Source organism: Uloborus diversus, chromosome 10 (assembly GCF_026930045.1).
Source record: "Uloborus diversus isolate 005 chromosome 10, Udiv.v.3.1, whole genome shotgun sequence".
Lineage (NCBI taxonomy): Eukaryota > Metazoa > Arthropoda > Arachnida > Araneae > Uloboridae > Uloborus > Uloborus diversus.
Genome location: NC_072740.1, coordinates 126,022,379 through 126,034,389, shown reverse-complemented (window position 1 = coordinate 126,034,389; position 12,011 = coordinate 126,022,379). Strand labels below are relative to the sequence as shown.

Below are 12,011 nucleotides of genomic sequence, written 5' to 3'. Positions count from 1 at the left end.
GCGTTACACAGCAAAGCCGCTTATAGCGTCATATAGTGACAGAATTTGCAGTTAGCGATCTTATATCAGAAACGATACAAAGTCAATGAAAATAGTTCTGCATTATCAAATTAAGAAAGAAAAGAAATGCTCCGCACAGTCAACTCAAAAAAAAAGTAGCCGTAAAATGCATTCCAGCTACAAGTCATCGGTTATAGCGGTTCCCCGGAATGGCCTCCACGTTCACCTGACTTGAGCCCTTGAACTTTTTTGGTAAAAATACATCACACAGCGAGTGTATATTCAACCCCTCTACCAACATTACAGGAACTTTGAAACCGTATTACGTATGCTTATGCCAGCGTGTCACCTGCCATGTTGAACAATGTTCAGCGGAAAGTGCATTCCCGCGTCATGATGTTTATTTATTCTGAAATGTAGCATTTTGAGCATTACAGATTCAGCACGTCTGGCTTTTTCAACGCGATCAACCGGAGGTAAATTTGCCTACTATTCTTAAAATAATTATGCAGAAGACTTCTTTTCTTACTTAATTCGGTGATGCTAAACAACTTTGTAATTTACATTTTCCCTGTATCTGGCACCGTTTCTTAGATAAGAGCGCTAGCTCAGAGTTTTGGCGCCAGATGGCTCCGTAAGCGGCTTCATTGTGTAACGCTTAACAACTTCACTGTACCTAAATCCTACTTTTATGACTATAGCTTTTGGCGTTCTGAAATTATCGTGGTGTCAACCAGGTCCCGATTTAGATATTAGGACGCTCGAGGCCAAACAGTTTTTCGGGGCTCACTTACAATTCCAAACCTTGACAACCGTAGTTCAAACTCTCCAATTTTTAGCCATTAGCTAAAGTAGTTTTAGCAATTTAAGGACCTCTAGACTATATCGTACTTGGTCTATTTAGTAATCAGGCCCTGGTGGCAACGGACCTTAGCAGCACCCTCGACGACTCAAGCTCGTGAAGAGATTTTGTGACAAGTCCCACAGAAAAGCTAATACTTAACATAACAAAGTCCCATTCAAATGTAGTAGTCGATGGAACAAATAGTTGATTTCCAGAAATGCATCTACTTGTAGTGAAAATGCTTTTAACAGGCGCAATTGGTTCAACAATTTTTAAATAGTATGATTTTTTCTGATGAATAATTTCTTAACTTACTTTCTTTTTGGAAGTATATATTGTATTAGGTTGCATGGCCATCGAAGACAAAAAAAAAAAAAAAAAAAAAAGTTTGTGTTTCTAATTCTGACGTGATATTTCTTTCTTTCTTTTTTCATTTCTGTTACTATCTGCAGCATCAATTATACTGTTTTTCAGAAGAATTTTGCATTATTGAAAGGAATTTCGGCATCTTTGTGAATGTAAGGAGTGGACCGTGGGACACCCCCCGTTCCATTTTCGACCTCGTTACTGGAGGAGTACTTGCAACTGGGAAGCACTTCTCTTCTGTCATTCTCTCTGACAGGGAAAAGAGTAACTGCAAAACGTAACGCTCCATATAACAAACGCTCGATTTCAAGCGATAACTCAAAAGAAAGCGAAAACTGAGCATTTTAACGACTGTCCCATTTTAGCAGGGAATGTCTCCAGGGGGGAAAATCCGTTTCTTACCCTCATGTGGTATGCTGGTTTAAGCATTATAGCCAACCAAACTGACTGAAAACCATTTTTTTTCTTTTATTCACTTTTTCTTCTTTCCCACGCGTTTCCAGTTACTTTCGTGACCTATACTTGTTATTTTGCAACTACGAAAAACTAAGGTTCAAGAAACTGTCATAAAATACCGTCTTGAGAAATTAGGGGTTAGAGGTTACCGACATTCATTCCCATGACACACCCCGAGCTCGTTAATATAATTTTTAGAAGACACTACGTCAGAGGATACTTTGATTACTTACCCAACTTAAATCAGTACCATCTTGACAGATTTTGACCCGTCGCACTGTGGGACGAAAACGCCAAAAAGCGCTTAAAAGTGTTTTTAAACCTTTCTCGCTTGTTTGCTTAGGCATGTTATAATGGATTTTTCTCGATTTGTTTGGGCTCTAAGTCCAAAGTTCGCAGGATTACGCAACTAATTCCTTTTCAGGGTATTTCTACAGACCATTGATGACTAATTAATATTAATTTCTAAGAGGACATAAGAGGACATTTTTTTGTAGAGCGTTTTGAAAAAAATAACTTTGACTTCCCCAGTTTTTGGTGCTGATCAAAACCAATTTTCTGTTTGAATGTTCTCTTTTTTTTTGTTCTTTTACTATCGTCGGACACGAGAGAAATTAAATATACCCGCTATTAATAAGAATATATATATATATATATATATATATATATATATATATATATATATATATATATATATATATATATATATATAGATTGCTTCAAAGCAATTTGTTTAAATCCCCTTCATTCATAGTTCTTCACCTTCTAAAGGCTATCTTTAGCTTTGTAGTGGACGAAAGGCTCTAAAATTCCAGTTCTGATTGCTTAAGTTATAGGCCTGTGCAGATTTATTAATCCGCAGTGAGTTGAATATAGAAAAAAAATTACCCTTTTAAGCGGTTTCTGTCGTTTTCGCCCCACTGTGCGTCGTTGTGCCGCTCCATAAAGCAAGAGATTGATTTGGAGAAGGGATCATTCTTGTTAACCTTTCAATTTTAACCGACCTTGCGCGTATCTTTCAGATGCCTTATTCCATACATATAAAATTTTGGCATGTCTCGCCGCTGAACTTCGTGAGTCTAGTGAGTTTGTCATTTCGGTTTATGATTTGAGATTTTTTAATGTTTATTTCAGTTTAGTGTTAGAATAGAAGTAGTTACTGAGAGATACGCATGAAGTAGGGCATCTGAGGGATACGCGCGAAGTAGTGTATGTGAGAGATACGTTTAGAGAGAGAGTTTACAAACGTTTTTGTTACTTTTGATTTCCTATGTTTTCCCAGGAAGTTTTTATTGCTGTAGAACCGTTTAAACATATTTCTTGGGGTGATCCCTAAAAAAACGCATAACATTTAAGCTTAAAATCCTCATATATATATATATAAAAGCTAATGATCGAGTAACGCTCCTGACGTCATCAACAATGAAACTCGTGCCATGGCATGATAATTTGATAATGTGTTTTGGTAACGTTTAAAGCGCAGGGAAAGGCTTTATTGTGACAAGGCTGAACTGGATCCGGTAACTCAACTGTTTTACTGGTAAGACTGTGTCATTTCAGGGAAATGGGGAAACGAAAAAGTGGTCAACAATTAACACTATCTATTGAAGTTTAGGGTTAATCCATTGGAGTTAGGGTTAAAATTTCAACTATCAAAATTCCACCAAACAGACATTTGCTTCGTTTAAATGTAGAAGCAATTTTCACCTGTCATATCTTGAATGGCGATTTTCAAGTAATAAAATAAATAGAAATTAGAGTACAGCAAAAACTTATATAAAGAGATGCTCGTATCTCTCAGATACAAACAGCAGATGTGCGGATTATTACTGATACTAGAAAATTTTCAATGGCGACCATAAGTAGGTCTAGGAAGAGTTAAAGAATAGCTGAAGTTAGATATTCATTGCATTATGTGGCATAAAGCTATGAAGCGAAATTATTCTTAGTGTATCTATTAGATTATGAGCGCTCGTTGGAAGCTTAATCACCATAAAATAAAAGTTTCTTTATTACGATGAAGAATATTCTTTTTTATCTCTCCCTTTGTATTCTTCTGCTCAGTTACGTACGGGGGGGGGGGGGGGAGCACCAACACATGAACCTCCAAAAATATTTTGAGGGGGAGCACAGCAGTAGCACCAAAAATGAGGCCTCTGCTAAACTGAAGTCGCAAAACACGATCGTGAAAATTATGCGCCAAGTTTGCGTTTTAGTTAACATTTTCACCTGATAATTTTAAAAGAGGGTAGGTTTAATAAATTCACATGTATATTTTTTTAATTGCACATTCCAGTTTTGTGCGTGCAAAAGATTTTAAACGAATTTTTGCTTACATTGTACCAACAGTGTTTTGTAAATCTAAAATATGGTACACTCTTAAAGAGATTTTTCTAACATTGAAATACAACACATACATACACACAAATATATATGTAAAAGAAGCAGTTAAAACTTTGTACAATGAAATGAGTAAAAATACGACAACGTGTATACATGCACAATTAAAATCAATTAAAAAGAGTTACAAAAACTCTGCAAAACAGCTGTTTCGAGGTTATAAAAACAAACCCTTTCATCAGTGCACAAAAGAAAAATGGTACACAAAGTCCGACGACGGACAAGTGAACGAGAAATGTAAGATGAGAATGAGTAAATAGACATGAGTACATTTACTCATTCTTTTATTACATTTTCTTTTATTTACATTTTCTTTTATGCACTGATGAAGGGTTTTGTATTTATAACCTCGAAACAGCTGTTTGTAGAGTTTTTTTTTACCTATTTTTAATTGATTTTATCTGTACATGTACACTAGGGTGGTCCAAAAAAGGCCCTTTTTAAAAAAATTCTGATTTTTATTGGTCCTACCCCCTCATTTGGTTCCATCTGAGTAAAAAATAATTATTGTGAAGTTTGAGCTCATAATTTTAACATTTAGAGGTAGCTCAACAGCCTCAAAGTTCTGCGTTTTACCATTTTATGCTATAAATGCAGATAGAAATAAAACAAATTCTAGGAAAAGTATATAAATTTATTTAATAGAAATCGCCAGCGTTTTGTAAGTTAAAAATAGTTACATAATAATAATATTTCAACAGTTATGTGTATGAATTTCCTTAGTGCACATTAAAAACGCTGCTTTTTACATTCGGGATAAGCTCGTCGATGTTCTTCGACAACTTGCAACAAGAATTGCAGTTGTTCTTCATTACGTGTCATTTTCCCATTAAACTCTTTTATAAGTGCTATACCCCTTTCAGCATTATCATTAACTACTGAAATTCCTTGAATAATCCTTTTTGCTTCCTTAAAATCCTCCTGAAGCTCCCAGATTTCTGGATCTACGTGAATGAAAGTATGAGGTAAACCCATCGTTAGAAAAAATGAAATTGACCCCTTTGTAACAAGTTCTTCGAATTTCATATCCATAAAATGTTTTAACAAAATCTTAGGACGCTTTACCACATTATTTTTTCCATTTACTTCATTCAGCGCCTTCACCATCTGTCTTTTAATGCAGAGTGGCACTTCATTGTCAAAAAGGGCTAATGCCACCAGCTCTTCTGACAAATACCAAAGGTGATTGGCAAATTTCTGGGTTGCAGTCTTGCTTATGTCTTCATCAATCTTTCTATACTTCAATAAAGATTTCATTAAATTAAAATCGTTATACGGTGCATTTTGAGGCATAGAAGCTGTCATCCAAGCCTTCAAATACACACGTACAACAAATATGCATATTTTTTGCAATCCCTTTTCTTCTATTGACGTGATGGTAAATTGACAGCTAAACATCCATATTTTGAAACAATACAAAATTTTAGACATCCATCTAGCATGATGCATAGCCCCAGGTGCTACAAATTTGATTCCACGCGGAGGGGCTTTACCAAGAAATATTAAGCATAGTTCAAGACATTCTCGATAGTCATCTCTCACTTGCGTGTCATGTAGTAATCTTTCAGCAAATACTATTGTATCATCCTTTACGTCTGTCACTTGTGCTAAAATGTCCTTATTGTTGATTCCTATGATGTATTTGTCTTTCTTTATGAATTCCCAGTAGGCCTGGAATCGTTTAAAAAGAGGTACGTCTGGTGCGGAAGAAAATCCCAAACATTTATTAAACACAGCACAAATAATTAATTCCATAATGTGATGTCGACATGGAAAATATAGTAACTTTTTCTTTAGTTTTTGCTCTAGTAATACACAGGTACCGTTGCTTTTCCCGGTATTGACACTCGTTGTGTCAAAGCACATAGCAGAAACTTTGTCAGTTAGGCCCCAGTCATGCAAAGCTTCATAAACTGCAACAGCTTGACTTTCTCCAGTTCCTGATGCAAGTTTAGATACTGTAAGTAACTGATGGGCATTTTCCCCAGATACTATGACAGGAAGTCTATCGACTTTTTCTTTGCCAGTTAAATCTTGCAACAATTTACCATCCCAGTGAACTGTTAATTTAGCATTCTGTTTCTGAAATTCTGTTTTCAACTGCTGAAACATATTAGAGTGGTGTTTCATCCTCTCTCGGCGAATAGAACTTCTACTTAAAGTAATATCATTTACTTCACAGCCCAAGCTCTTTGCTGCTTCAGCAACTACAAACATAGCACTGCGATCTGAAACTTTTGTCCTGTCCAAAGCTGCTGCCAAATGTGATGTCACAACTTTCTTCCGCTTTTTTCTTCCTTTTTGAATACCACAATCTTTCGTTAAAAATGGTACTTGTTCTTCATATTCTAACTCTTCTGATTCATCAGAAGAAATCAATTGCACAGCAGCTTCCATTTCTTCACACTTTTGTTTCATTTGTTGCGATCTTTTGAGCCCTGCCTTTTTCCTTAGATTTACCATTTTTTCAGTTTTCTCAAGACGCTTGTCTATGCCTATCATTGATCCTCGCCTTCCTTTCTCACGCTGAGCTAACAAGAACTCTCTATCTTCAGAAATTTTTATCATGTTCAGAGCATTAGCATGTGCTATATCAAAAAGATTATCCAAGTTGGAAACAAACTCACCTTCTTTATTTTTTTGTGTCATTGTACTTCTGTTTTTGTTTTTTTTCAATAACTTCCATTGCTCGTAAAGTTTTTCTAACTTGGGCAGACAGTTTCGGGGTCTTTGTACGGGTATTCTGGCTTTTTTCCAAAATTTTGTTATTTCTTCTATTGTGTTTCTTGAAGATTCTCTTACAGTTTTCTTTAATTCAATATGGTTATGAATAAACATACCCAAAGCCATACGAATTGAAGGTAGTTTACTACCTGTCAGCTCATTTATGGTTGAACTAAGAAGATAAACCTTTGATTTTGATCTAGTAGATGCATTTGCCATGTTCAGTTATTTTAAAATAAAGAGACATATGAATTTCAAAAATAAGTGCAAGCTGCCATTCTAATAGTGGTGAAACCAAAACCAAAACAATTAAGAATATATTTGATGGTCACAGTTACAGTTAAGAGCATATTGGATGGTTAAAGTTAGGAATATATACATAAGCAACAACAAGTTGAAAATTTATTCGATCACGACTGTTAAAGGAATAAATTTTATGCATTTATATTTACAAAAGTATTAAAGTATTTTCATAATGGCTATTGTTAAGTCTCTATATACAATAGCAATTTTATAAAGCAATTGTTTTCTTGTTAATAAAAATAGCAATTGTATTTTACCTTAGTGAGGTCAATGGTCGTGCGTCATACGCGTTTTATTCAGCAATGATGAAAACTTCATCTGCGTTGAGCTACCTCTAAATATTATCGAAATGTTTTCAAATTTTGTCTGATTTATTTTTTAATGCATTGGAACAAAATGGGAGGGTAGGACTCCAAAAATTTTCACCTTTGAAATTTTGGACCACCCTAATGTACACACGTTCGTATTTTTACTCATAAATATATATGAAAGGATATTTCTAAAATTGTAGAATTTAATTTAACATAGCTTTTTCCTAATTTGTTCTGACGATGAAGTTTTTCAAGTGTAGCTCTTGATTCAACAATACTACTATAATATATCATTTTGAAATCCTTACTAATAATAAAGCTGAAAGTCTGTCTGTATATTGGGCTCTCTCTCTATCTGGACATCTGTCTGTCCGGATCTCTGTGACGCTCATAGCGCCTAGATCGTGCGGCCGATTTTCATGAAATTTGGTACAGAATTAGTTTATAGCATGGATGTGTGCACCTCGAAGTAATTTTTCGAAAATTCGATTTGTTCTTTTTCTATTCCAATTTTTAAAAAATTTTACCGAGCAAATTATCACAACGTGGACGAGTAAACTTTCAAATTACCATAACGTCGAACCGTAACATGGGCAAGTAAATGAACACAGCAAATTGGTGAAAATTTCATCATCCATTATTTGTAAATATATAGGCGAACCAAATGACCTTTTAATTTTCTACTACGGGCAAAGCCGTAAATGTCAAACCTGAAGGTTCAAGAAGATATCTGGTTTGTGTTAGAGAGCTCTCAAAAATGCACAAAATTATCCCCGGGAAAGTGATCCCAGATAACATTTATAGAGTAAAGAACCAATCAGCAACTACTTAAGTCAACCAAAATTCCCCTAGCAGGCAATGTAAGAAACTGTTGAGCAAAATCTGCTGACAAGGACAACAAGGGAGCTCTTTAGAGTAATTTAATTTACCAGCCGATAAATACCACGCTCAGAGCCACATTACAGAAAGATATAAAGAAGATGAATTAAGTAATATCAACATTACTCCGAACGAGTATGAGTTATTTAAGTGAAATCTTCCAATACCAGAAACTATGAGGTAATCAATGTAGCCCAGCATTGAAATACAATTTATATACATATGCTTTTAATTTTAAAATATGCAGAGGGATGGATGAAATGTCATATCGAAGTGAACTTACAGGAGGAAGTTTACTGATTACAAAACATGAAAAAGATAAATCAAAATACAAAAAAGCTGGTTCTAAAATGTTTGAACAAGCCGGCTGGTGGTGTGATGGTAAGGCGCTGGCCCCCTGCTTGGACCCGACCTTGGCCTGGGACCTGAGGTGGTCAGTCGGTGGATTTTCAAGTTGCAGAAAATCATCAGCGCCATGTCGTATGATTATACGGCATGTAAAAGATCCCTTGGGTATTCGTTTGGCTTTGAATTCCCTCGGCAAAATTAAAAAGTTACAAAAAATAAAAGTCAACAAAGAGAGCCCAGGTGCCTCCATCTGGTGGAAACTGGGCGTCAAAAACTATTTGCGTCATGCATCAGCGTCTTAATGGTGTCACATGAGAGTGATGCCTTGTCGTGGATTGCACTAGATCTCGTAAAGGTCAAATGGCTTCTTACACAGTCCCGTTGAAGGGAAAAAAAAGTTTCAACAATGCACAAATTGATAAATTTTTTTATTCAATATCTAAATATTTACCTTATGCTGATTAATTGCATCCACTGGCAAAATAACGCTATCTGTCAGGACTTCTCCATCCGGTGTAATGTGATAAATCACCATATGAAAAACTGGAGCCATTTCTGGAGCGACGGGAACTGAAAATGTGGTGATGCTATTTATCATTCCCAGCACATTTTCTGTTCCTGACTGCACAATGATGTCCTTGGCCATCACCTGTAAATCACACGTGGGTATAAAAATATACTTTGAATACTTTACTGTCCTAAATGTAATTACAACTAAAGTAAACAGTAATGGGGGTACAGGTGTAAAATTCTACTAAACCAATTTCGCCAAACCAGAAGGATGTCCCAAAACATTGCAACGTTTACCAAAGCGTGATATCAAGAGGAATAAATTTTGCTAAAAGTTTTCGTCAAACCAGAGAAAGGATTATTTCTCTGATCGATGGAATTTTAAACATGTAACCTACAAGGCTATTTTAGTTTTACAGGGTTGCCAACCTTGGAGAAACAATTTGAGGAGCATCAGCGGTGATTTTGAGGAGCAATTTAAAATTTTGCGGAGCAGTTAGGTATTTTGTATAAAAATCAATAAAAATAAGAAAAACCACTTATCTAAAATTGTTTAAGAGCTTTAATAATCATTTAAGCATTGATATAAAAATAATTTTTAAATTGTTTATACAACTTTAAACACTATTTCAATCTTTGAATATAAACATCTTCAATTTCCCATATTTCATGTTTGTTATGATAAAATAGCAAAACTTAAGCTTGAAAACGTTTGGCTGGGAAATGCGAAGCAAAAGAACTTCTTTACGGAGCCGCGGAGTTTCGCTATTTTTGAGGAGCAACTCTGCAAAATGCCGTTGTTTCGCAACTCTGGTTGTATGCTAAGCTTTTCATAAGTACTGTATTTCATTTACACTCAAGGAGAGTAATTAGTAATAACATCAAATGAAAGAAACATCGCCATTACTTATTGAGCAAATGTTCAAAGACAACACTATGAGAGCACAGTGGTGGATGCATTTTTCATATTTTAGTGAATGTAAAATGCTCCACCACCTTTTTTTTTTTTTTTTTTAACATTTTCGTCATGTCAACCCTACATACTTAGGCTATTATACTGAAAACTATCATTTGTCCTGCACGTGACGTCTCATATTATTTTATTGAAAATAATATTTTAAAATATTAATGAACTATTTTTTTCTGCTTAACAAATTACGAACTTATGTGAATCATTCCACGTCAAATTGCCTAAATTAAACAGTCGCCCGTGCCGTCATGTCTCCGATTTTGTCCGTTATTTGTTTACGAATATATATCTATGAGACAAGCTCAAATTATTTTTTTTTTTTAGATTCTTTGAATGAAAATTATGTTTTGGAGAATTTTTTTTAAAAATTCGATTTTTAATCATTTTTCGGAGTCACCGTATTGGCACGAATTTAGAAAAATCTCTCTAATGTCTTTAATTTTCAACCAGTTAAGCTGAATTTGGTATCAATTTCAAGCGAATACTTTTCTCTTTCAGTGAGAAACAACTGAAAGTATTCTGTGAATAGTGGTGTGTTGCCACTCCTTATCTAAAGTCAGTTTTTATGCTTTTTCAATTGGGAGATTAAATAAGTCATATCTCCGAAGTACCAACTATGATCTGCATCATTTTTTTTTGTAGCATATATAAATCATTCATTTCTATGTAAAAAAAATAGAAGGGTGTTTTTTGTTGTTTTGAAATTAAAAAAAGTTTGCTTTGCAGAAAATACAATTCTATCACTTTAAAGCCCATTTAAGCTTAATAAAAGCAAAAAAACTTTTCAGAACAATTAATACTGGACTCTCAAAGAATATAAATTGATTTGTATCAATAGTTAATCGCTAAAAAGTTGTTCACTTTGGAAAAGAATTGTACAAAAACCCCCGTTTCAGACTTGATAAAAAACAATTTTGATTGAAAGTGGACAAAATATTAAGAACAATAATAAGAAGAATAGTGTAAAAACATTTCTAATGGCACTATTTTGCATATTTTGCAACATTAAAAGAAAAAGAATCAATTACTATTGAAAAGTTTTTATAGCATGAACTTGTTCGGATTACGTAACACCTGACAATAATCCTCCACTCTTACAGTATTCATGAAGCACAAATCTAGATTTCTCTGAAGAACATTATTTTTGCTGATTGACGTATATTTTAAAATTTCTTTTAAACTTATTTAAACATTGATAAAAATTCTGATTTTCTCATCTTTTGATACAAAGGAAACGTGTTCCATCTGCAATCTTTTTAAAGAGATCAAACAGAAGATATTGAAAGAAATTTAGTAAGGTATCTGATAGGAATGATTAACAAGAATAAAGGTACACTTACCAAATAATGAAATGATTTCAGATAGAAGTTAGACCGCACATGAAATACCGCATACTCTCCAGCCTGTAAATAATAAAAACGTGTTTAACACATTTTTTAAACCAAATGAGAAATTTGATCCACGTGAAAAAAATCGTTCTTTAGAAGTTATACTAAGATAGAAAAAAAATAACGAAAAAGTAACAAAAGAACAAACTAATTCGGTTTATGTGCTAGCCAAGACAAAAAAAAAACAGCCCGATTTTTATGTACCTCAGATAAACTTCGCTATAGTTTTCGACTAAATCACATGACGAATTTGATATCACATTGGTTAATCGTGACTGGTGGAAAACAAAAGAGGCAGGAATTCTACGTGCAGTTTGTTTCATTGAGAAACATTAGCGAAGTTCGACTACAATCATTTAGAAAGTATGTATTGAAAATGTAGCTTTTGCCTAAATACTAAAAGTTCAGACATCGCAACAAAAAGTACGCTAGTTAGCATCACGGGAGAGTTCAACTACACATCCATAACGTAACAGAAAAAAAAAGTAAAAAAAAAAAAAATAACTTCCGGT

At 34.3% G+C, this 12,011-nt stretch overlaps 1 protein-coding gene across 1 annotated transcript in view; it reads right to left on the bottom strand.

Moving 5' to 3' along the window:
* LOC129231403 (CD109 antigen-like) overlaps nucleotides 1-12,011 on the bottom strand; it is a 311,980-nt gene that overhangs the window by 106,308 nt on the left and 193,661 nt on the right. Inside the window, exons 11-12 of the mRNA XM_054865708.1 lie at nucleotides 11,452-11,514; nucleotides 9,083-9,280 (exon numbers count right to left, since the gene is read on the bottom strand). Of these exons, the coding sequence (XP_054721683.1) occupies nucleotides 9,083-9,280; nucleotides 11,452-11,514 (261 nt within the window). The remainder of the gene's footprint in view (nucleotides 1-9,082; nucleotides 9,281-11,451; nucleotides 11,515-12,011) is intronic.